This window comes from Mustela erminea, chromosome 15 (assembly GCF_009829155.1).
Source record: "Mustela erminea isolate mMusErm1 chromosome 15, mMusErm1.Pri, whole genome shotgun sequence".
Lineage (NCBI taxonomy): Eukaryota > Metazoa > Chordata > Mammalia > Carnivora > Mustelidae > Mustela > Mustela erminea.
This window is the reverse complement of record NC_045628.1, coordinates 84,219,009-84,245,551: the sequence shown is the minus strand read 5'-3', so window position 1 is coordinate 84,245,551 and position 26,543 is coordinate 84,219,009. Positions and strand designations below refer to the sequence as shown.

The 26,543-nt window shown below is 47.1% G+C and overlaps 1 protein-coding gene across 2 annotated transcripts; it reads left to right on the top strand.

Annotated features, from left to right (window-relative positions):
* Window positions 1–1,939: 1,939 nt before the first annotated feature.
* On the top strand, window positions 1,940–23,005 carry IL17D (interleukin 17D). 2 transcript variants are annotated; one of them, XM_032314584.1, is made up of 3 exons: window positions 1,940–3,360; window positions 4,135–4,430; window positions 22,156–23,005. In XM_032314584.1, the coding sequence occupies exons 1-3, from the start codon at window positions 3,346–3,348 to the stop codon at window positions 22,472–22,474; spliced, it is 630 nt and encodes a 209-aa protein (XP_032170475.1). In that variant the 5' UTR covers window positions 1,940–3,345; the 3' UTR covers window positions 22,475–23,005. The 2 variants fall into 2 exon arrangements, with proteins under 2 accessions (XP_032170475.1, XP_032170474.1); XM_032314583.1 differs by having other exon boundaries at window positions 1,941–3,773.
* Window positions 23,006–26,543: the final 3,538 nt, after the last annotated feature.

Genomic DNA, 26,543 nt, shown 5'->3' with positions numbered 1-26,543 from the left:
GGGAGTGGTTAAGTATGTGAAAGTGTGCAAAAAAATCTAATAATTAGATAAACACAATTGACTTTGGCAATAATTATATCACTTCAACTTTGTTAAAAGTTATTGTAATGAAGTGTTGCAGATAAATAGCCAACTAGGATAGGTTGAGCAGAAAGTAAAAAATGAGGTTTTGGAGCCAGAGAAGGGACACAACTCAGAACATTTTGTTATAAAAGGAAGCAAATTAGGGGCACCTGGGTGGCTCAGTCAGTTAAGAGGCTGCCTTTGGCTCAAGTTATGATCCCAAGGTCTTGGGATTGGACCCCACATCAGTCTGGCGCTCTGCTCAGCGGGGATCCTTCTCTCTCACCTTCGGCCTGCTGCACCCCCACTTGTGCTCTCTCTCTGTGTCAAATAAATAAATATTTTAAAAAAGTAAGGAAATTAGATGGTTGTTAGAGTGGGAACTGGGGTCAAGGGTTTATCAAATGTATCAGGAAAGAAGGCAGAATATATGAAAGTGAATGAAAATAGGTTAGTATTCAGTGGTAGAAAAAAAATAGCTTTCATCTGTGGGTATGGAACATTTGGTGAGGAGGGAAATGAGTAGTAGAGATTTGATAGAGAGGAAATGTAAATTAATGATCTTGGTAAAAGGGAATAGAACTGGGGAAATGTAATGGATGTGTGTGTTGAATGCTTATCTGAGATTTGTGGTCAGAAGTTAGAATGGAGTCTAATCAACCAAGTTGTATGATTTTAATGGAGTTGGGATTATTGTGAGCAAATATTAAGAGGAAAAAAGGAACAAGGGATTAACGGTGTTTGCAAGGGTGTGGTAATAGTGCTGAACCATGAACTCTAAAGTAGACAAAGAAGGAAATGACTCAAGAATGGGATGCTTAGTAGAAAAGTGGTAGGATTAGAAGAACTGATGAGATCAGAGAACAGTGATTGTATCAGGGAGTAGCTATTTGAAATCCTATATTTGCATGTAGTGCAGTTATTGGTAATGATAATATCTGGCGTACAACCATATGATTTGATAGTTGAGATAAAATGGAAGAAAAGACAATTGGAACGGAGGTAGTCCTTTAGAATTAATTTGAATAAATTATTTGTGTGGATCTTAGAGGTGCCAGGAATGATAAGCAGGAGTGATGGTAGATATAGGTGCTAACCAAGAAGGTGGTAGTAATAAAAAGCACTACTGGTGGAAAAATGTGACAGTCCTTTAAAGGAAGGAAGGAAGCATGGGTAACCCAAAAGCTAACTATAGGAGTGATCAACCTCATGCTGGCTTTCAGAGTTATTGTGCCTAAAAGATTTTTCCCAACAGCTTGGTCTGTTTTAAGTTGTGTCTGGTACTGGAATGGTTGAGTGGACGAGGTGTTGAGAGGGAAGAACTGAGGATGACTTGAGATCAAGATTTTGTAACTACAAGGATGGTGACATCTTCAGTAAAGAACACCAGAGAAGCATTAATTTCTAAGGGAACATGAGGAGTTGGTTGCCTTTTTCTCATTTTTCTTAAATTTGGATTTAATTATTAACATGTTTATTTCGTATGTGCATACATATGTTCAGACTTAAGGGTAACTGATGAAAAACTAGACAAAACATTTTGCACTTTTTAAAAAATATTTTATTTATTTTTCAGAGAGAGAGAGAGAGCACAAAGCAGGGGAAGCAGCAGGCAGACGGAGAAGCAGGCTCCCCACTGAACAAAGAGCTTGATATGGGACTGGATCCCAGGATCCTGAGATCATGATCTGAGCCAAAGGCAAAAGCTTAACTGACTGAGCCACCCAGGCATTCCTTTGCACCTGTTTCTGAGAAATTTTCTCAACTCTGTCTAGACTCACAAAGATGAATTTTATGTTCTATCAAATAGGTAAGCATTTTCAGGTGAAACTGTTGGGAAGGAAATACTTTCTATTTCCAACCAAGAAAGAAGAGAAATACTTTGTATTTCCAATTAAGAAAGAAGAGAGAAATTGCTACCAGACAACAACAGGTATTTTGTTGAAAAACATACAGAATTAACAGCCTGGCACAATTGTGTCCCCTTGCATATGAAAGGATATTGTAATGAGACATACTGAGTATTCCTAGGAAAACTATTGTGATGACAGTCTCATTCTCCTAAAGGACTCCCACACTTTTTATCAAATACAAAATAAGCAGTATTTAGAATACTGATCTTTATTCCCATTTTACCAGAAAGATAACAAAGAACATGAACAATTTATCTACTCGTCAGAAAAGAAGTGTTTTATAACCTCAAAACAAACGTTTACTCACCAAGAGCTGTAAATTGCTTAAATTGGAGATTTCAGTGGATTTTTAGCAGTAATTCTGAAATTCTTCAGTTACATAATGTTCAAGGCATGTAAAAGTGTTGCTTTTTCTACACAGCACAACTGAAATGTCATTTAATCAAGGAGACCAATACCTTGTAGACAACCAAGGCAGTCAAATATCAAAGCTTCAAACCATTCAGGGAAGCATAAATTACCTATTTTCTACACTTTCAAGGTATCAGTCTTTCATTTTCATTTTCAAAGAATGACTGCTGTAAAATGGCCATATTCATTAGCCTGCCATCTAAAAAGCATTAATCTGTAGAACAAATGAGCACGTTTTCTTGTGTTCTTGAAGTATAATAGAGTCCCTTCATTTAAATATATTTTTTAATTTATTCACAGAATATTATTTTACAAGACTGCTTGCACTTACAGATATCATGGAGTAGGAATTATCCAACACTGTAATAGATCAAGTGATGCCCACTCACAGACATAAAAATGCAAGTTGGGGGATTTTAGTACTTTGATTTTAGAGTTGCTAGAAGAGGCACAGAAGGTTCGTTTCTTGAGTGTTGAGGGGAAAGGAGAAACGACCTCCTCTCACCCTGTTAAAAAGAAATGTTTTAATCTCTAATAAATTTATTTCTTTGAACTATGGAGTCTCAGAAGAGGAAGTCGTCCTAAAGAACAGAATCTTCTAGGTTTTAGCTCTTTCTTTTTCCGGATGGTCTGTTCTATTCTCGGAGAGCTTTAAATACTAGAAGAATCTTTTTGCCCTGAGCCAGAATCTGTCTCCCCTAACTTCACAAAGCTGGCCCCACTTTTGAGCTCTGGAGATCTGCAGATCTGCCCAGATCCTTCCAGGCCTTCTTCAGCCAGACAGGCCCGCGCCAGGGCAGGGCCGCAGCACCTTCGCTCGTCCTCCCCGTCTGCCGCGCAGCACGCAGTTCCGAGCTCGCTCTTCCCCGGGCCTCGGGAGGCGCCACTTTCGTCGGGCGCGAATCAACGCGGCTGGCCAGCCCTCAGGTGGTGCGGGTCTCTCCTGACAACCGGAGGGATGCCGGAGTTACTGGTGAGTGCATTTCATCAGAGGGCAAATGTGCTCCAGTCCCAGAAGCACAGGGTGCAGCCCCGGCTTGTTCCTGAGAACCCGGGCAACGACCTCGTGGCCCCGGCTCGTCGGTGCGCGCCCGCGGACGCAGAGGAGGAAACGCCCGAGGGAACTCACTCAAGCCAAGTCCGGTGCTAAGACGGCCGGCACCCAGGGCCGTCCACGCCGAGACCCCGCGCCGGCCCCTCCTCGGCCGCGCAGCCCCCGCGGGAGGGAGGCGGGCGGATGACGAGGGTGTGGGGGCGTGAGTCTGAGGGCGGCGGGCTCCGGCGTCTCAAGCGCGGGCGCCGGCTCGGCAGGCTCCGTCGCTGACCGGCCGGGCGCTGCAAGCGGAACGTCGAGGTCGCCGCCGCGGGGGGATGGCGCGTGCGGGGGTAAGTGGCGCGGACGGCCGTCACAGGCACTCGCAGCCCAGGGCGCAGCAGCCCGGCAGGCACACGCACACGCGCACCCCGCAGCCGTCTCCCCCGCGGCCCCCGGCTCGGGGCGGCGGCGGCGGCGGCGGCCCGGGGCGCGCGGGCCGGCGCAGGGCAGGGTCCCGGGGCCCCCGAGGGCGGCGGGCGGGCGGGGGCGGCGCTCGGGGGCCCGTTTGGTCAGCACCCATCCTCCGGGCCCGCCTCACGGTCCGCTGCGCGACGGGGGGCGCCCACCGGCTCCCAGACCGCGGCGGGCCGGGCGCGGGCGGGCGCGGGCTCCTCCGCCGCGGGCGGACGCTGAGCGCGGCCTGTCTTGCAGGTCTGGATGCTGGTGGTCGGCGTCCTGCTGGCGTTGGGGCCTGGCCGGGCCGCAGGTGGCCTGAGGGCGAACAGACGCCCGGCGCGGCCACGGGGCTGCGCCGACCGGCCCGAGGAGCTCCTGGAGCAGCTGTACGGGCGGCTGGCGGCGGGCGTGCTCGGCGCCTTCCACCACACGCTGCAGCTGGGGCCGCGCGAGCAAGCGCGTAACGCGAGCTGCCCGGCAGGGGGCAGGCCGGGCGACCGGCGCTTCCGGCCGCCCACCAACCTGCGCAGCGTGTCGCCGTGGGCCTACAGGTGAGCCGCGGGGCCGTGGTGGGGCGGCCAGGGCGGGGCTGGGCGAGGCAGGTGGGATGCGGCGGGTGGGGCCTGCGAAAGTGAGGTGGGTGGTGAGGAGGGCGGGGCCGGGCGTGGCAGGCTGGGCGCGAGTGGCCAGGGCAGGTGCGGCGGGGCAGGGCGGGGCAGGGCGGGGCAGGGCGGGGCGGTCGGGAGTGGCTAGGTGGGTCGCGGAGAGGAACGGGGATGCGCAGATGTAGCGAGGCAGGGCAGGTAGGGAGGCGGGCGGACCAAGTGCAGAGACTGGGCTGGGAATAAATAATTCCCGCAAAGGTCTCATCACCTCTCGCTGGAGGGAAACCTGCATCCCGTTATTTACCCTTTCACTAGTGAATACGGAGCAGATGTTTCTTGAATACCTATTTGCCAGGTATATAGTTCAGTAGATTCCGCAAGGGACCAACCCGAGTGATCCGTCATTAGAATTTTGTACAGGAGACCTGTGAAGTTCTAGTGTGGCAGTCTGCAGACATTTTCTGAGTGCCTGTGGCGGTGGTCCAGACACTGTTGAGCATTAAACCTTAAGAAGCCCTTCATCTGAGCTCATAGTCTAAGGGAGAAGTGGAGATAATTGGGAAAGAAACAAGGCAGAACACTATTTGACAGGAAAGCTTAAGAGTGTGATAGTGTGAAGTGGTGAGGGGGATCAAAATGGCATTTGAAATGTGTTTTGGAGAATGGGCATAACTCGGAGATTGGCCTGGTAAAGAGGTCATCTCAGAAGAAAGGAATAACATACAAAGTAGTGAGGCTGGGGTGTTCTAGGGCTTGTGTAGGGTATAGTGTGGCGGGAATGTCCCCAGCACACATTTATGACTGTCCCCTTCCCTGCTGTTAACTGTTGAGTACCACTGTCCTCAAGGGCTCAAAGTTCGCTGTCCAAGGAGGGAGCCCTCACATTGCCACAGACCTGGAAAAGCCCTCAGTGAAAAAGCAAGGACAAGTGTGGTTCACAGGGAGTGCTTATGACAAGAGGGAAGAGATGGAAGAATGGCAAGCGCATGTGTGTTTCTGTGTGGCTGGGAGTGGCAAGAGAGGAGGCTGCAGAGGGAAGCAGAAACTAGATTTGGCCTTAAAAGCAATGCTGGGCGGGGGGGATGGGGTGGTTGGGTGATGGACATCGGGGAGGGTACGTGCTATGGTGAGTGCTGTGAATTGTGTAAGACCGATGAATCACAGACATGTACCCCTGAAACAAATAATACATTATGTGTTAATTAAAAAAAAAGTAAAAAGCAATGCTACAAGTTTGATATGTATCCTGTAGGATGTTTTTTGATGAAGGAAGTCATGTGACCACTTTGTGTTTTGGTAAGGCACCCCCAATGAGGGATGGATCTGAGGGGAGACACAGGACACAGTGCAGTACTTCTGGCAAAAGGTAGTTAGGGTCTGGACTGAGGCAGTGCGGCAGTGGAAAAAGTGAGACTAGGGTCAGCTTGAAAGGTATTACTTAAAGAAGTTAAAGTGACAAGATTTGGTGCATGATGATTGTATGTGGGAGTGAGGGAGAGGGAGAGTGTAAAACATGTAATGGCTTGAGGCTTTAAGTGTCTTTAAGCCTTTAAGTGCATATCTGCTATTAAGATTTGCAGAATGTAATGATTTTGTCTGAAACCAATCCAGGCTTCTCCAAGCCCCCACCTGCTAGTCAGGGGCCTCCCCTCCTCCTGGCCGCTCTGCTGAGGATCAGGTTCACTTGTGGCTGAGCTCCCTCCCACCATGGAAGTCAGGCCCAGAACTCCCTCCTGCCCTAATTGACTCTTCATTCGTCTGATGCCCTCAGGACACACATATCGAACCATTCCTTTTGATGCCTTCATTCTCTTGCTTTTCCTCTTTCTTCCCATCATATCCACAGTCCAAAGGATGGGCTTTTATATTATCCTTTTTCCTCCAACCTCATATTACACCCTTGATATGCTAAATAGTATTAAAGAAGCTTGGAAGATCTCCCAAAACAAGAGCTTGTCTTCTCCAGGCAGTAGTTGCAAAGTGAGAATTTTTAATGAATTCTAAGCTCTCCTGGCAAATAGATGTCTCCCAGGCTAGGCTGTGGTCTGAAAGGCAGAAGAGTAACACACAGCAGTGACCTTTCAAGACCTCCTTGGGCATCTCTTGTGTTTCTGGCTTGCGTTGTTGATGGTATTTAAGCAAAACAGAGAAAATGAATGAGAAGAGTTTTTTGGGTGAAAGTAAATTCAGTAGTAGACCTGTTGAGTTTAGTTTTACGTGCCTAAGAGGAACACAGGTATGAATATCCAACTTGACTTGGAAATGTGGTCTCAGAAGAAAGATTGGGACTGAAGTACAGATCAGGAGGTGTCAGCCCTCGAATTCTGCATAGTAAGTTAAGTTGAGTTGTCTTTACTACCTTACCTGTGTCTCCTGGGAAAGTTCTAAGAGCAGCAGGGAGGAGGGAGTGGCTAAGGTAGGTCATGGAAAAGAACAACACACAGCATAGAGCAGTCCGGGTCTAAGCTGCCCAGGTTGTGCTGTATGGAGCCTGGCAGCAGGAGCTATATCTGTATCAGGTGGCTGATGATGGTATCATCTGCATTAGTTTTCTTATTATTTAGAAATACCGATGACATTACTCCCCTGTGAGCCAATGGAGGCTTACACTCTCTGAACGAAGGACAGTCTTTTAGGAATGGGCACTGGGCCAGGACTCCAAACTGCTGGGTGCTAAAGCAAGCCCTGCCTTCTCCCACCAGGAGATGGACTCTCTTTTCTCCTGACCTCTGATCACTTCTCAATGCTCCTGAGTCACTGGAAGACTGGAAAAAAAAATTTCTCATAGAAGCTCAAAACCTCTTCTAAAGCAGTGTGTAGAAGGACAGGACTGGTTTCTTAGTGGTTTCACTGTGAGACCTGTGTAGCCTGGGGGGAAGAGTACGCTCGCCTCTGCAACTCTAAGTATAGAATTAGAAGTAGTATGTTAAGTCTAAAACGAGTCAGAACACCAAAGGAAGAAGGATGGGGAAACAGACTGCCAGTAAGAAATACAGGAAGGCACGGAAAGGATGACTTAGGTGGATAAGATAGGATTTAAAATAGAAATTGGATTATAAGGTGACTTTTCATACTTTTAAGGGGGAGATGGATCATTCAAAATGGTGTTGGGACAACTGAGTAACCAACTGGAAAAACATGATTGTATCTCACTTCTATATACAAATAAATAACAAATGACTGAAAGATTTAAATGTAAAAATAAAACCACAAACCCATAAAAACACAATCAATTATATTTACAGTCTTGGAGTGGAGAGGCCAATTTAGTAGCTTACAGACTCCCCCAAAGCCATAAAAGACAAGACTGATACATTCACCTACACAGTTATATGCCATTTCTTCTTGGTAAAATAAACAATAAAATAAAATTAGAAGGGCACCTGGTTGGCTCAGTGGGTTAAAGCCTCTGCCTTCGGCTCAGGTCATGATCCCAGGGTCCTAGCATCGAGTCCCGCATCAGGCTCTCTGCTCAGCTGGGAGCCTACTTCCCTTCATCTCTCTCTGCCTGCCTCCCTGCCTACTTGTGATCTCTGTCTGTCAAATAAATAAGTAAAATCTTAAAAAAAAAAAAATAAAGAAAGAAAAAGATGTAATATAGGGTGGAACAAAGATCATGGGTAGTTCCTGGTAAAGGAGTCAGTTATGTGAAACTCAGGCAACCTAAAGTGAAATGCATATTAAAACAGGGCTGAGAAACCTGGCTCTGTTGGCAAAGGGGTGAGGAAAAAGGCAGTCTCATTACAGCAGGGGGTATGAGACCACACAACCAGGTATTAGCCATTCACATTTTAAATATACTTGCTCTTTGACCCAGCAGCTCTAGGTACCGGTTTACTCCTCCAGCCACACCTGTCTGTGTAGCAAATGATGTATGTACAAGCATGTCCATGGTGGTAATAGGGCATTGGAAACCATCCCAACACCCACCAATAGGCAACTAGGTCAATAAAATGTCATAAAACAGCCAGAAGGAGATATGGGGCAGCTGTAAACCTGCCTAATGAGACCAGTCCATCACCAACATAGAGGGCAACACGGCAAGTTGCAGTACAGTGTCATATGTTAGAGAGAAGCTATGTAATAGCTTTATTTGCATGTTAAAGAGAAGCTATTATATAACACATACATATGTTATTTTTAAATGTACACACACACGCAAACACACACACACCACCCCCACACACTTAGGGGCAGCTTTAGAACATGGTTATCATGGTGTCTGTCAGGAAGGGAACTGGAAGGCTGGGGATGGAGGAGGAAGTAGACTTACTTTTCACTCCTTCATATCTTTTGAATTTTCTACCATGTGCATGTATTACTGATTTCAAAAACATCTTCCTTTTTAAATTGAGAGCAGAAAGGGAAATTCACCAACCATGAGGAAAAAGCAGAGAGTGAAGAAACAAAACTTAACAGGTAACTACAGCCTTGATTTTCCCTGAGCATTGGTCTGAAGAGAATTGTTTGTTCTGGCTGACAAGAGAGACACTGTACTTTTTGGGGCCGCTTGTGCCCCCACAGCTAAGCTGCTATGGGTGGGGAACTTGGCCTGGAGACATGAAGGTATTGGGCCAAGAGTTTAGGCATTAAATGGTAGAGCCAGGACCTCATCCTGGATCTTTAATTCCATCTGGCCCATGCTCCTGACCAATGTGCTAGTAGAAAAGCAGCATTCAACTTCCAGAATATAAAAATATTTTCTCATTTACTTTGTGGCATCATGTTTGTTTCTCTTTAGCTTTAGAAACAAAATGCCAAGAATAAAATCAATGTAATTGCGCATTAACTTTTTTAAGCCAAACTGACATAGTAAGAAATACATTGTAAGAACACTGAGGTTCATTAAGGTTTAAAGGTACACATCACTCATTGATGTTGAAACCCCAAAGATAAACACCTACCAATACTCTGATTTTTAAATTGTTTATATTTCTCAATTTGGGGTCATGGTCTAAAGATAACTTTTCTCTAGGTTATGATTAATGCACAACAATTTAATTTTAGGTTTTGCTACTTTTCCATATAACTCTTTCCTCCTGTGAATTTAAGAGACTATACCTAAATTTATTTTGCAATAAACAACTCCATGGGTAGCAAACACAGCAAGGGAAATAAATGGAAAGAAGAAGTAACAGAAGAGAGAAGGAAGAGGAAAGGGCATGGGGAGGGTGAGGGACTTAAAAATAAAGGCAACTGCCAGCAGGGAGTTGGAAGAGGCGGTGAGACCACCCACAGCTGGGCAAATCCTCCCAGGGCAGAGGAGCCTTGGGGGAGGAGGAGCTGTCTCAGCAAGGGGACAGGCTGGAGGAGAGTCCAATAGTACAATCACCAGATCGGATAGGCTGATTTTTTTCCCATGCAGAACCCAAATTGGCACCACTCCCTATTACCAGAACTTTCAACAGGTGACTTTTTTGGGGAAGAGGGGCACAGCAACAGCAATGGCTTCCAGCTCATGTGTGAGTCAGGCAAGGTCACCACCGTCCCCTGGGCCAGACCAGTGATGCCCATTTACAGGGATGAACTTCATGTTCTTCATGATAAATCTATCATCGGATATTTAGCAACACTGCACTTTAGAAAGGTTTTCGTCAGGAAAGGTTGAAATTAAAAGGGTATTTGTGCTTCACCCTCTTCTAACCTTTCAGTTCAGCTAACCCAAACATCCTGTTTCCCCTGGGACTGTCCGTCACCTATTCCCTTTCACCACTGCAGAAACAGCTGCGTCCACTCCCCACATACTGCCCGAGCCAGGGCAGTGCTCAGAACACAGACTTGCCGCTTTCCTCGCACATTCTCAGGGCAACGGATCACATCACTTTTCCCTCATCTTGTCATTTGTAAAATTGTGAAGGGAATATAACATTAACCAGAGATAGTGAGAGGAGTTAGTATAATGTTGAAGTTCTCTCTGCTGCACTGAGCCCCCTTTTAAAATATTTCCTTTTAAATGTCCCCTTTCCCCTGACGCACTTGCATGTTTGTGTCCCAGCCTTAAGCACAGTGGTTCCCTTACCCCAAAGCCTTGTAGGACTGCACCCGCTCCAATCCTTCTCCCAGGGAGGGGGCCTCAATGGGGTCGCTGCGTCCACTGTGACCGACAGGGGGCAGCACCGCGGCAACCCGCCTTCTCCCCGGCCGCCGTGGCGGACCTGCCTGGCTTCCTCCTGGGGAGGCCGGGCCCTGTGATCTTTGGAACGGAGAAGCGTCGTCCTTTCCTGTTTATAATTCTCCTTAGCAAGTGCACTTTTTCCTCGGTCCCTGATTCAAATCTACAGCTTTTGCACACGGCTTAAGAACAAACTAGGAATGTGCGTGCCTTCAAGGAATATCTGTATATGGTGTAGCAGCGCAGGTGCTGTGCCCTTTCTGTGCCTGCTCACTGTGGTACCTCTCTGTTCAAGAAAGGAAGGGCTGGGGAGAGCGACAGGGGAGGGCGGACAGAGCAGAAGTAGTGTCCGATTGCCCGCTAGGGAAGTCTCCAGTTACAGCTTGCAGGGAGGGTGAGGGCACTGCTCACCAAACCCATTGTCCTAGAAAAGGAGACACTCATGGTTCAAGGCAGCTTGTTTATGAAATGTTGATACACCCCACCCCAAAATACTTTTTTAAGATTTTATTTATTTATTAGAGGGAGAGCACGGGGGCGGCGGTGGGGTGGGGTGGAATGCAGTGGGAAAGGGAGAAGTAAACTCCCCACTGAGCAGGGAGCCTGACTGTGGGGAGGGTGGGGGAGGCGGTGCTAGATCCCAGGACCTTGGGATCATGACCAGAGCCAAAGGCAGCCCTTTAACCACTTAACCAGCAGTGCACCGCCCCTCCCCTTGCCCCAACCCTGGAAAACTTTTTATGGATAAGTGACGTTTAATTGGCCGAAGTACTGTGTGGATTTTTTTCTCTGAGCTGCTCAATATAACGGGCTCTAGTGCACCTATCATTGTTTCACAGAGTAAAAATAAGAGCATTGTCATGGGATTAAAGTCTCTCTTTCTGAAAACAGATATGTTCATTTTGCTTTGATAGTTATTTTCTTCAACTGCCTGGGTTTTACTTTGGCATTGTTAGAGCAACCAGGGATAATGATAATATTTCATCCATCGTCACCTCTTCCAAATGTCCTCACCTGAATAGAATGTTTGTACTCTTGATACCAACAGAAGAATTGGGCCAAGTCCTGGAAGGAACACACATACCACGAAGTGAAATTCCTTATGGTGCCTGTCTTCCAGAAATGGCACATGAAGATTTTGAAGGATGGTAATGAGTACATTGCTCACTAAAGTAATGAGGTCAAAGAGAAAATAATCTGCTAAGGACTCTTCCAGAATTAAATAGCCTAGGCTAATGTTTTGGTATGAATTATTCCTCCTGAACACTGTAAGGCAACAGCTGGTTCATTTCAGATCAAGGTGGGCTCCACCCTTAATGCACGGAGGTGCTTCACCCGGCTGCCCCAAGGACGGACACATCAAAGATGGCTTTGAACCCAAATTCTGCAGCTTCCCCTGGAAAGATAGTTAAGCCACCCCGTGGGCATGAGCTATGTTTTTCCTTTGAAGAGATATTTCCCAGCTGCAATGAATGTGTGGCATTTGCCATGACAAAAGAATAAAACCCTTTGAGAAATTCTGGCCCTCATTCTAATTTCTCATTCTCTCTTTCCCTCTGGGAAAGCTTTTTTTCCAAATTACCTTCCAAATTCTTTTCCAAGCCATGAGTCTCTCTCATCTTCCCTGATCTTCCAGAAAACAGATTTTTACATGGCATCAGTGGATTTCCTGCTTGTAGATTTAGCACTTACGAAGCATCTGGCTACCAGCTGAATACCCCAACCGTGGCGTGGCTTTGTGGGTGGGGCAGCGGATGGGACGAAGCCAGGTGAGCTGAAAGACTTTGGACAAGCCCCTCGCCTTATCAGTGCCTCGGTTTCCTTCTCAGGAAAGGGAAAGGACGGACAAGCTGTGAGTCCTTCCAGGTTCCCAGTAGTCCAGAGCCAGCCTGGTTGGCAGGAGAGCCTGGTCAGTTCTGGAGCCTGCCTCACTGGCTCAGCTTCAGGACTGACCTTGATGCCAAGTTCAGGATCACACCAAAGTCAGCTTCAGTCCCCACAGGGAGGTAGGGCTGACCCCTAGCTCTCCTTGGCCAGTGAAGAGGGCCAGGTGAAATCCACTGGGGCTCTGACTCCAGGGCATCAGTGCCAGCTCAGACTTTGCTCTCCCAGGCTGATTTTTCCATGTCCTCTTTCAGGAGAAATGCACAACTGCTGTTTTCTTGCAGGGGCCAGAAGAACTTTTTTCAGAGCTCCTTGGCAGCATGTATTGAAGATCTTGGCTCTCTCAGGCCTTAGGGAATAGAGAGAGGGTGGAACCATTGGAGCTGCTGGCCGCAGCTTTACAGCAGAGGGAAACTGTGGTCCTTATGACCCTGGCTACTCCCTGGCCTGCAAACAGAGCCCTCTCATAGCAGCTCTGAGCCTTGTCATGCACCATTCTTTCCCCCATAGTCTCATAACCACCTAGCTTCAGGGCTGGTTCCAAAGGGAAAAAGAAATTGGAAGGTTATGCAAACCCCCATCTCAGTGACTCATTATCTCTCATATCTGGAGACCTACCGGCCTCTACCAGGGTCGCATGTTGGAATAATCTGGGGAGCTTTAAAAAAATCCCAATACCTTGGCCCCATGCCAGAACCATGAATTCTGAATCTCTGGGGTGGGGGGAATAGTGATCACTAGTTTTGAAAGCTCCTTTGTGGGCCTCCAGTGAAGCACAGTTGAGATCCGCACACCATCCTCTCTACAATGCCAGTTGCTTGTTTGGTTAACACTGACCTTCTGCATTAGCTAGATTTCTCAGTGTAGGGAGTGCTACACTGGTAGGATCATGAAAATTGGGTGTATTGGGGAAAATGCAATCATCTAATTACTTGCTATCAACTGCAGTCAATATATATGTGGCTACCTTTTGAAGAAACTGCTGGCTGTGCTGTGGAACAGGCTCCTGCTGACCGTCAGTGACTCCCCACTTCAAGTGAGCAAGACAAGTCACATGCACAGCTGGCTGGTATGCAGAAATCCTGACTCAGGGGGTCAAGGGTGAGAATCTCTGCTTTTAACTCCCACTGTGGTTCTTATGCACATGGTCGGAAAACCACAGTTTGGAAATCTTGTTTCTGCCTTTTGTTATTGCCCACCTGCTGGGCAAAAAGACAGGTACTCTGCAGAGGAATCTTATCTCTTGGGAAGGGAAATTGGTTCTCCTCAGTTTCCCCAGAGGGCTGCCATGTATTACCATGGTTTCAGAAGATCTTAATCTCTGGTAAAGTGAGTCCCCCTCTTTCCTTTGCAAAATTATCTTGTGTATTCTTGGACTTTTTCTCTTTCTATGAATTTTAGGATCAGCTTGCCAAGTTCTACAAAAACTCTACTGGGATTTTGTTTAGAACTGTACTTTATAGATTAATTTAGGGAATCTCAGAAACTCAGTAGATGACAGCTGTCCTTTGTAAGCAAAAAACATGGATTAAAAAATACCACATTAACAGTCCTGCCATCAGGAAGCTGGAGGAAGTAGCCTAGTCATCAGCTTCATCCTCTCTGCAGCAAAGAACCAGGCAGAGGCAATGATATTGGTTAACTAAATAGGACTGAAATTTTAGGCTTATGACTCCATCCTGGCCCCCCCCCCTTTTTTTCATCCTGCCCTTTTTAAAAAAGTAATTGACAATGAGTTGAACACATTGACCTTAAGATCTGGCAAGACAATTTTGAGACAATTTTGTTTCCACTTAGACCATTTCAGTCCTTGTGGGTCTCCAATCTGACCAGAGAAGGCATTTTCCCCAACTTTGTTCCATTAGTTTGGGATCTTGGAATGGCTGTGAAACAATCATACTTAGCCTCTGCTGTCTTGAGATCAAAATAATTGTATGTTTTGCAAAGTGGGAAGGTGAGCCATGCTGGTGAGTTTGTGCCAGTAAATACCAAGCTATACTTGGGCATGGGATGGAGAGCACATCGGGTGGCTGCGGTTCTGTCTGCCGGAATGTACGCATTGTTCTCCAGGTGGCAGTCTTTGGGGAACAGCTTCAAATTGTTTCCTACCAAGTTCAGGGTCCCAGGGGCAGTGCTCTTTTCTGTCTCTGCTGTCACTCACATTCCTCTCCAAGCTCAGTTTCCATCACCTCTAATCATCCCTGGAGGACTTGTCCTTTGTTCTTGGATTAAGCTGGGCCAGCTGTCACTCACTCAAGCCAGGCTTCACACGTGGCCCCAGGGACACTTTTGGATCCCATCAGAGGGGAAAACCTGATTTGTTTCAAGTATGTTCCGGTGCCAAGCTTCCACAGTGTAGCATGCAGAAAATGTAAAGACAAAAGAATTATTGCTCACAAGGAGGCAAGACAGCCGTGCAGGATTCTTACTCAATTGCATTTCCATGTTTGGTAAGAGAAAAGGATCTGTGTTGGAGTTTCTTGATGTCTTGTTTTCGTGGTAGCTTTCTTTAACTAGAAAACACTCCAGGCTGATAATTTCCTCAGACTCTTAAGCCAGGAGGTTGGGGTGACAGGCTTTAACTTTGTGTCTCCAAAGCTTCTAGACCTTTCTTCCTGATCTCTTCCCCACCTCCCCCCAACTAGTGTCCTTCAGAATGTCCGTCTTTGTGCTTTCTCTCTTCCATGGTACCTGCTGGGATTGATACCCACCATACTGGGTATCAGGATGTGATTTGCATTGTATCTGCACCCCTCCCCTTGGTAGCACATTTCTATTTTAAGAGAAACCTCTTGATCATAAGCCACAATTTGAAACCCACCAATGCATATGCCTTGTTATTATGTTCCATGTACCGGGCAGAAGTGGGGATAGGCAGATGTCTCTTTGTCATAATGCCTTAGCCCAGAAGTGTCACTGTGCCAGTGGAAATTTCAGTCCTGGGGGGCCGACTGGTAGGGGTGGAGTAGATATTTTTAGCCAGATGATGAGCCTTCTGATGATCACAGCATCTAAGTGACTGTTCATTCTGCCTATCATTAACAGATGGTATGAGGATTGTTACACAGATTGTTACCTGCATACAGGAGTGCGTAGATAAAGATAAATCCCAACTACTTGGAATTGAAAGGGATCTTGGATGCCCCCAGGTCACACTAGCATTGGAGGAAACTGAGTGTGAAGAGGCTGTGCCTGACCTTCCTGCCCCAGCCCCGATTTTGGCCTGTAGTTGGGTCTACGCCACTATCAAAATGGTCTTTCTAAACGTCCACTGATCGGGTTTCTACATGCTTACCATCCTCACATGGCTTCCCGTGATCCAGACTTTTTGCGCTGGTCTTCAAAGATCCTGTCCACTTCTTACACGTCTTACTAAATCTCCGCCCTCTGTATGCATGAGCTTGCACTCATGTCATTCCAGCTACGGTGACCTGCTGGAAGTTTCCTACCCATGTGGTTGCTGCTTTCCTGCCTGGGTGTAGGTTGCTCAGCACTCCTTTTCTAAACCTGCCTCAGACTTTCCTGGGGCCGTAGCCTCCAGTCACCCACGTGTTCGCAGTGGTCTGTGTATACTTTGCATTACTTTGTCCTGATGGGCTGGCATGAACGTTCATGGAGGGGCCATACCCTTGCCCAGTGGCCACCGTGAGAGCTTGAAAATCTGCAAAAGTAATGATCACGACTAACTTTTCAGTTGGCCAATTCCCAGGGCACTTTGTAACTTCGCAAGCATTTAGCACTGTTTGTGTATGTATGTCTGTGTACACTCTTGTATCTGGTGTGCATCTCTAAACGATAAGGACTCTGTTAAATAAAACCACACAATACCATTAACACACCTGGAAGTTCATACTTCCCAAATATCTTCAAATATTCAGTCAGGTTCATAGTTCCCTAATTACCTTATCAGTGGTTTTTTAGAACCTTAAAATTTTTTCTCTTTTTTTTCTATTATATTATTTAAGTCTACATTTTGAAATAGTTTCAAACTAACAAAAACCTTTATGAAATTAGTACAAAGAATTTCTGTGTACCCTTTACCCAGATTCCCTAAACAGCAGCATCAAAACTCAGTAGAATTATCAAGATCAGAAAATGCTTGATAACAATCCTAGAATCCAGAGTCCTTACTCAGAGCCAGTCCACTAATGCCTCTTGTCTGCCCCAGCACTTCACCCGGGCTCACACACAGCCTCTGGTGGTTAGACCCGTTAGCGGCCTTCAGTCTGCGGCAGTTTTTCGTTCTTTGTCTTTTGAGACTGTGACACTTTTAAAGAGTACCTTCAGTTGTTTTTTGGAAAGTTCCTTAGTTTGGGTTTAATTTTTTTTTAAGATATTTATTTATTCGACAGAGATCACAAGCAGGCAGAGAGGCAGGCAGAGAGAGAGGAGGAAGCAGGCTCCCTGCTGAGCAGAGAGCCCAATGCAGGGCTCGATTCCAGGACCCCGGGATCATGACCTGAGCCGAAGGCAGAGTCTTTAACCACAGAGCCACCCAGGTGCCCCTGATTTTTTTTTTTTTTTTAAGCAATCATAAGTTTTCATCCAAACGGAGACACTTACAAGTAAAAAGTTGCTCAATTCACAACTGCACAGAAACAGTGGATGTAAAGCAGGTTAGCGGTGCCCCATGTCCCCTGTATTTATGTCACTCTCCTCAGTGTTCTTTGGGGTTCCCTCCCTCCCTTTCTCCCTTGGAATAAACATGTGCTGAATTTCCAGCATTCTGTATGCTGTTGGTCATATCCTCATAGTGCCATTTAACATGTTCCTCCATCCCTCTAGTTCCAGTAAACTGGCCCCCTCAGTTCCAATTTTTGGCCAGCCTCTCTTTAGCATCCACCCTCCTTGGCTCAGGGATTGCCACTCTTGATTCTGTCAATCTCCACAGTAAGACATATTCTCCCTTAAAAATTGGTTTTCCCAGAAGCCTGGGTGGCTCATTTGGTTACACATCTGACTTTTTATTTCAGCTCTGGTCATGATCTTGGGGTTGTGGGATGGAGCCCCACATCGGACTCCACACTCTGTGGGGAGTCTGCTTAAGATTCTCTCTCTACCCCTCTCCCGCTGCCCCTCCCCTTGCTTTTCCCTGTCTTTCATTTTTTGTCTCTCCATATACTTCCCTGAATTATCTTATTTAACTACCATCTATATGCTAATAATTTTTTTTAAAGATTTTATTTATTTATTTATTTGAGAGAGAGGAGGTGAGAGAGAGCATGAGTGAGGAGAAGGTCAGAGGGAGAAGCAGACTCCCCGTGGAGCTGGGAGCCCGATGCGGGACTCGATCCCGGAACTCCGGGATCATGACCTGAGCTGAAGGCAGTCGTCCAACCAACTGAGCCACCCAGGCGTCCCTATATGCTAATAATTTAAAAGTCTCCACCTTTGGGGCACCTGGGTGGCTCAGTCATTAAGCATCTGCCTTTGGCTCTGGTCATGATTCCAGGGTCCTGGGATCAAGCCCTGCATCAGGCTTCCGGCTCTATGGGAAGCCTGCTTCTTCTTCTCCCACTCCCCCTGCTCATGCTCCCTCTCTCGTTGTATTGTCTCTCTGTCAAATAAATAAATAATCTTAAAAAAAAAAAATCTCTACCTTCAGCCAGTACCTCTCTCTTGGGCTCCAGACCATATTCTACTGTGTAGGCTGGAAGATCTATCTAAAATTCCATCTGATTGGGTCACTTCCCTTTTTAACATCCTCCCCTTTGCCTTCACGGTCCAATCCAAATTCCTCCCTATGAATTTGAGGCCCCTAAATGACCCAGCCTCCACAGATTACCCCTGCATCATCTCATACTTCCCTTCCTGTTCCACAGTTCCTTAATACTGACATGATCCCTGGGCTCTAGGCTCTGCCCTCTGTCCTAACTGCCCTTTCTCCCGTCCTCATCTGGATGAATCCACCCAGGAACCACCTTTGCTAGGAAGCCTTCCCAGCTGCCACAGCTGGATGAACTCTCTAAGTGTTTATCCCCAGAAATGGTGAGTCCTTGCTTAGTAGATCTGTGTTTCATCTCTATCCTCATTGGCTGAAACATCACACTTACACTCAGATGTTGCTGAATAAATATTGAAGGTGACCAGAGATAGTATAAATTCCTTTTTCATCAAACTTTAAGTTAGGGCCTTATATGGACCTAAGGGTATGAAGGACAGGGAGCTCTGCAGTCCAGACTCACCATCAGCAGCTCACCATCTACCAAACTCTTTCTCTCATGTTAGGGGAAAGGATGAGAAAGAGTACAGCCCTGAATCTTCCCTCCCAGGGGAAAACATAGAAAAACTGTAGCTTTGTTTCACAGGCACCAAGTGTTGTGAGGACCTGGGGGAGAAAGAGAGTGAATTTGGCTAAGGAAATTTGAAAACTCGTAATGATTTGAATTGGACCTTAAAATATGGCAAGATTTAATATTGGTTTTGGGGGGAGGGCATCTTGAATAAAAGTTGAGCTGTAGCACATGCAAGGGGGCATTCCTCTTTGGGATGACTGTAGGCTAGGATGTGTGAAGGAGGAGACCTTGAGGCAATGCTGGAAAGGAATGGAGTAGGGACCATGCTGCAGAGGCCTCTGAAGGCAAAACAAAGAGTTTGGATTTGTCCTGACTTGTCCTCCCAGTGCTGTGCCTCTGCATACCTCAGATGAGGGGTAAGAACAAGGCTTTACAGAGGAGGTTGAAAAAGTTGGAATGGTAAGGGTGGTCAACTTTGTCAGTCCTTGCAAGGATAGAGCTCATTTGTTCCAAAAGCTCCTCATGGCAGATCTGAGGAAAAAGTGGTAATGAGAAGCTTAAAAAATATTTTTTCAACCACTATTTTTGTGTTTCTGTTGGAGGGAAAGATGAATAGACAAAATCAGTATAAATTTCAATGTTTTGGCTTCAGAGATGACTTACATTGTGTAGACAGTCCCCACCCCTCCCTCTTCCTGTTTGCACATAACAGATTTCATAGCCTTCACCCTTGACTCTGCCTTTGCCTTATAACAGTGAGAAGGGAGGTGAAGATATCTGTGCCTCAGCGTTCAACCACCAGTAGGGATGGCCAGGCCTGAGGCCTCCTAGCTCCCCCTCCCCCTGTTGCTACTCCCATTTTTCTGGTCACCCCAACAGGAAGCTGTGGAATCACTGCTGACTTTTCCTCTGACCTTATCCCCCACATTCAGACAGTGGCCAAGTACTGCAGATGTCCCTCTTGGCTTTAGAATGCTCAAGTGGCAGGCTGGGCTGGGTCCTCTAGTTTAACTGTTGGCTCCTGGCCTCACTGGCCTTTCTGCGTGCAGCAGGTGTTACCCAGCTCCCCCACCACTGTGCCTGGGTGGGCCCCCCAGCTCCGGGCTCTGGGGGGCATGGTCCCTGGCATGTAGTTGGCAGTGAGTAAATTTGGTGCTGTGTGAAAATAACAATTTCTAGACTCTTTCCCACCCAATCATGCTTCAGTCTACTAATGTCTAAAGATGTTGGATCCAAACAGAAAAAGAAACCCATGTACTTTCCTTACATATCTGGAACCACCCACCCTCATCCTGCCATTGAGAGTTAACACTTCCTCTGACATGAGCTCTCAATAGAGAAGTCTCTTGGCCAATCAGTTTAACAACCCTGTCCCTCCCATGCTTGAAGTCCATTCAGGCTTCTGCCTCCTACCCCTGAGATGCCCCCAGTTGGCCCCAGTAAGCACCGCTGGTCTGTCCACCTTTCAGCTCCTCTCTGCAAGAAATCCTCAGCTCTGTTGTTGGGACACCCCACTGCTCGCTGACTTGTCCCTTACCTTTCCAAAGCCTCCTACCCCCCATTGCCCCATTAACTGAATGGTCTGAGCATGCTTCTTAACTGGAAATTTCTTAACTTTGTGAATGAACTTTAGTCATTAGCAGGGGGACATATAAGAAAACCAGTCAAGAGGGGTTTTCTGCAGAAGGATATAAAACTTGTGCAAGCCGTAGAGGGTGAAGGCCAGCCTGGGCCACTGTCCCTCTCCATGGAGCCACACTCTGCTGTCTAGAAACCTGGATGAGAAACTATATACATCCCAAGTTCTTGGCTGTAAAGACCTCTAGGAATGCCTTATTTTTAAAAATTTATTTCATGGGGCGCCTGGGTGGCTCAGTGGGTTGAGCCGCTGCCTTCGGCTCAGGTCATGATCTCGGGGTCCTGGGATCGAGTCCTGCATCGGGCTCTCTGCTCAGCGGGGAGCCTGCTTCTTCCTCTCTCTCTGCCTGCCTCTCTGCCTACTTGTGATCTCTGTCTGTCAAATAAATAAATAAATAAAAATCTTAAAAAAAAATTTATTTCATAAGCTCTCATTGGCACAGCAATTTTGGGGCCTTCTTGGACTTGGCACATTGTGGGTCTACAAGTGTGTGTGTGTTGCTTGAGAGGCCAGAAGTCCTGACTTCTGGCTCTGAGAGTTTAGGGTCCCTAAGACTCAGTTCCAGAAGCAAGAGAAACATTTGTAAGAGGATTGCACATGTTTTAAGTGGGGGAGATTCGTGGAAATGAGAATTCCCATTGCCATGGGAAATGGCAGTCCCATGAGGAATGGGGATCATCCTTCCCTGTGCAAGGGGACATTACAGAAGAGCCCTGGATCTCCATTAGTGACCAAACACAGCTTTGACCTCTTGGCTCATTGCAGGGGATGGTGGCAGAGGGCAGAATCCTGCCAGGATGTGCTTTTTTTTTCCCCTCCCAGGGAGCCATCCGGCCCAGTGAAGCCCTAGATTCCCTTGGCATTGTGGCAGTGGGCTGTTTTGTAGGTGTTGACATTGGTTCTTGGCATCTGACCAGAAAATAGAGAGCCTTGGAGGAGGGTGGAAGTGATTACATTTAAACCAGCATTAGTTTCTCAAATGTCCCAGGCTGGCCAGCTTGCTCTCCCCAGCATGGCTTTGGCCCCTTCACAGAGGAGGGCACACAGACCCTGACAGACACAGGGCCCTCCTTGTGACCTTCTGGACAGGTGTCTTGCAGCTGCCTTTGCTGATAGCTGTGTCAGAGGCCATGTGGCTGGTGCCTGCACCGTCTGGCACCTGGGCCAGCTAGCTTCTTGCAGAGGTGGCACCTTCCTGGGGAAGGGTGTGGGTGGTACCCTGGGGCTACAGAGCCTAGTGTCTGAAGGGGAGGCAGATCTGGGGCCTTAGGGACCAGGGCTTTGGGGCTGAGGACTGTTGTTTCCTTGGGAAGCAGGGAGGGCGTCTCACATTCTGGTGGCCCTGTGGCCGCCTATCAGTGTGCACGTGGCTCGCTTACCGGCTGCTCCAGATTACAGCCGCCTCCGCCAGGCTCTAACTCCAGGCTCTGAGCCTGCTTCATTGTACATCTCTTCACTTTGCCAATGAATTTCGGTCATTAACGTGAATAGATACATTTTACTTTTCTGTGTATATTAGCACAGACTGAGAGCATTTTTAGGGAATGTACTTACAGTTATAAACTGTCTTCACCATTTAACATACAGCAGTCACATGGTGCGTCTAAGATTGGGATCTTGCGTGGACGCTAACTGCGGAATGAACTGTCCGGCCCCACCTTTCTTCCTGCTCCATTAATCAATGGTCTCAACACCTTCTGAACCCAGAAGTGGAAGTCCTTGTTGGCTGCCCTCTCTCAGCGCGCAGTGCGTTCCTCTTGCCGCAAAGCGTGAACTAAAGCTGTGCTCTCTTCCCCGCAGAATTTCCTACGACCCTGCCAGGTACCCGAAGTACCTGCCCGAGGCCTACTGCTTGTGCAGGGGCTGCCTGACCGGGCTGTTCGGCGAGGAGGACCTGCGTTTCCGGAGCGCCCCGGTGTACGTGCCCACCGTCATCCTGCGGCGGACCTCGGCGTGCGCGGGCGGCCGCTCGGTGTACGCCGAGGAGTACGTCACGGTGCCGGTGGGCTGCACGTGCGTCCCCGAGCAGGAGAAGGAAGCGGACAGCATCAACTCCAGCATGGACAAGCAGGGCGCCAAGCTCCTGCTCAGCCCCAGCGACAAGCCAGGCCGGCCCTGAGGCGCTGCTGCCCCTCTCCTGGAGCGCGGGCTGCTTCAGCCGCCTCCCCCGAGCGCACTCGAGGACGGAGAGCAGTAAAGGAAACACAGCCCAACTGCAGAGGTCTTCCGACCGACTGCTTGACGGCTTGCTCTCACACAGCATCACCTGGTTTTCTTCTAGGCAAAGGCATGGGGCTGGTGAAGGCTGCCGGCAAGTTACCGGGTACACGGCCGCAGGTAGGGAGCGTAGCACCAGGGCCTTCCGCATGTAGCCGGAGCCTGGTGTGTGGCGAAGTGGCTTCGGGGCCCTCCCTCCTTAGTCCTCTCTCCGTGTTCCTCTCTCCGTGGCCCTCCCTCCGTGGTCCTCAGGGCTCAGACCCTTCCCCCGCCCCCCCCCGCCCCCCGCTACAGTGCCATGCTTTTGGGACGCTCTCAGAGGTGCCAGCCTCTACAGATAGATGGGTAGATGGGTGCTTCTAAAAGAAATCTTTTTTTTTTTTTTAAGTAGCATATATACCTACTTTTTTTGTTGTTCAATGTTTTCAATGACGCAGAAACTATTTTTATATTAGGAATTTTGCGTATATTAAAAATTTTTTACTTGACATATAAGTATTTTATAACCATTCTGTTCTCCCTTCCTCCTCTGGCAAGGTTTTTAGAAGCGCAACTGGAATCCTCAGATAAACTTTTTAGCGGGTACTGGGGCCTGAGTCCCTGAATTCAGCCTGTCACCAGTTGCTGACCATAACAAAACAGGGCTGAATGTGACCTTCAGTAAAGATCTTCACAGGCTGCTACATGAGTAAAATGGAAGCGCAGGAGGCTTAGCTCACCCCAGACTGGCCAGGGATTCCAGAAGCCTCAAATGTGGTTTGTTCATGACTCTATAAAGGGCCACAGATGTATATAATTAAACATTTTTTTCACTTTTGAAAGTAAGTGGGACCACATAAGATGTGGTGGATAAGGCTAGAGGTGGAATGTCCTATCTCTGCCAATTCTCAGTAGAGTCCAAGTTTCAGCTTAGTTTTAAGGGCTTCAAGAACTAGCCACATGAGAAGCCAGCCAGCTTACGATGTCCAGAAATCAGTATCAGGGGCCTCTTTATTTACATCCTGCAATGCGAGCTAAAACCATACTCCCTTCTGTAGGCTGAAAGTTTGTCCATGAACACAATTATTTGTAAAAGTGAGAAGTTCTTTTTAAACCATTAAAGCAATTGGAGGTGAAGGGCACGTTGGCCGTGTGCATTTCTCTCTGGACTCGGCTTTGATGGACTTGACTTTTTAGAGGAAACTATCTTAGTTTTCACTTTATCTTAATTTTATGGTTGAAGTTTAAATTAAGATCTGATTTGGTCTTGAAAAGATCAACTACTCCTGTAAGTCAGTGTGTCTTTTGTGTGACACCCCAACCAAGCCAAGAAGTGTCCCTTTTTTATGTTTTGGGTTTTTTTTTTTTTAAGTTTTTTTTTTTTTTTTTTAAATTGAGGGGTGCCTGTGTGACTCAGTCATTAAGTGTCTGCCTTTGGCTCAGGTCATGATCCCAGGGTCCTGGGATCAAACCCCGCATCAGTCTCCCTGCTCAGTGGAGAGCTTGCTTCTCTTTCTCTCTCTGCTGCCCCCCCCCCCCCGCTTATGGTCTCTCTCAATCTGCCTCTTATTGACAAATAAATCTTTAAAAAAAAAAAAGATTTTTAAAAATTTGTCAGCATGTGCATAAGCAGGGGGACCAGAGGCAGAGGGAGAAGCAGGCTCCCTGCAGAACAAGGAGTCCAGTGCAGGACTCGATCCCAGGACCCCAAGATTATGACCCCAGCCAAAGGCAGATGCCTGACTGAGCCACCAAGGCTACCCTAATTATATGTATTTCACTCTCAAACTTCAGCTCTCAATAACAGGGCTTTAGCTCTCTAGTTACAAAGTATCAGCCTTACTTTGATCTAGTTGGAGGGTTCACTGAATTTTCAACTTGTACTGACGGAAGTTTGTACGTGAAAAATACATTATTGAGCCAAATCCAGAATTTTCCAAAAATTCAGAAATTCAGAATTGAAAGTGCTAGTTATGTACAATGTATAGTTCTGTACTATCTGAGAAATTTTACTTCTGCATTCAACTTCTGGGGGAGTGGTGTGTGTGGGGAAAAAAGGTATCCCTAGTGGTAGTATACCTGGAATACATTCCTGTCCAGAGCAATCTTTCATTGCTAGCTCAAAAATAACATCAAATCCATAAATTAAAAAGAAAAACTGCTGTTAAACCAGTGGCTTGGATGATCGTTCTAGTCATCGCCACTGTTGGGTAACATTTTCCAGCTACTCCTCAAATACTAATAGTGGAAACATCACAGAAGACTAGACTTAAAGAGAGTAGACATTTGAGGAAACTACCACTGTTTTATTTTTATTATTTAACGAATTAGCTTATGAAAGGCTAGCACATTCCCTGCGGAAGAAATTTAGCTTTCCATTCTACAGAACCAGACAGGTAACCTTTCTTTGTGTTTTTTTCTCTGAATGGAATATTCATGCACTTAATATGTATTGAGCACTTGCCCTGTTCCAGGCACCAAACCCCTGGGAACCACATGTGAAGCAGGCACAGTCGCCATCCTCAGCCAAAAGCAGACCCTGCACTGGCTGGTGAGCAGTCAGGCATTGGCAGGCCACTCCTCACAAATGCTGCTCTGTGAATCGGAGCTGCATTTTCCTCACTTATACATGGATGCTGTGCCTGACACATAGGAGGTAGGAGAACATATTGGCCTCGGTAATTTATAAGCTACATTGAAAATAACTATCAAGCTATTCTTTCATGTTTATTGCTTTGATCATCATAATGACTTTTTGTACAAAAGTTTAAAAAAATCTATCACTAGGGAGCAGCAACCAGATAGAATACGTTGGAGTGAATGTTAACAGGAATTAAAATAAAAACTTAAAAAAATATTTGTTGGAGGCAGAGGGTGGTGATACAGTCCGGGGAGATACTGTTTCAGGGAATAATAAGAGTTTATTGGGACAGAATTTTGTTCCCTTGTTAAACTAAAGGGGTGTTTTAGAGCTGAGAGAGGTAGTTACTGTGTTTTATCAAACATCTGGGGAAATGTGCTGGCTACAGCAATTCTGCCCACCCACACCCCCCAAGGTGAGGATCAGCCCCTCCCATGTGGGTCTTAGTCACCCCACTCCCCGGCGCCCACAGTGAATGGAGTGGCACCACGCTGACCAGACCATTTCAGTCCCAGGCTTCACGGAATGGCACACTTTGCTAGTGGGACCTTCACATCTTCTTCCCTCCTCTCCAAGAAAGGCCATGCTGCCAACATTTCCTTCAAGTAATTCTGTCTGGAGGGCTCTGAGGTGGCCCTGGGGATGGGCATACCTTGCTGCTTACTGAAGATTTTTTTCCAGCCAACTGACAGTATGTCTACTGTTTGATAAAAACAATCATTTGGGAATATCAACCAAAACACATCACAAATGCCAAGAGTTCCACATTCAGGGTCCAGTTACCCAAACTTCTTGTTTGCTGTAGGTCTCTTAGCAAGGCAAAGGGAGAAAGGGGTCATTGCTTAGTCTGCTCTGATTTGAGAGAGGAATGGAAGAGCATGATGTTCCCATGGAAAATGGGGTTTCCAACGGACTCTGGGATTTCATGTGTTCAGCTGTCAGGGTTCCCCATGACCCCCAAACAACCCGACTAAGTCATTGTATAGACTTCTGAATTGTCAGTAACGTGGAAATTATTATCCTTTCTCTTTCCACTCATGCTATGGTTATTTTGTGCCTCAGTGGAAATCTCTGCATTAGCAAGGACTTTAAAAAGGTGTCTCTTAGAATATTCTTTTGAGTTTTTGAAGTGGTTTGGTCGAGTGGAAGAGGTGAGGCTGCCTCCTAAGAAGTCAGGGAGCTTACATCAAATGTGCCATGCAGCACACACCTGCCTTCCCTGGGCGGGCTGGGCAGCCCCTCAGCTGTGACTCCGGTTCCTCAGGGTTGCAGAGGCAGAGTGGCAGACCTTTTATGAGACCCAGAAGTGGATCACATGTGAACACGGGTTTGCTAAAATCACAAGGGGTCC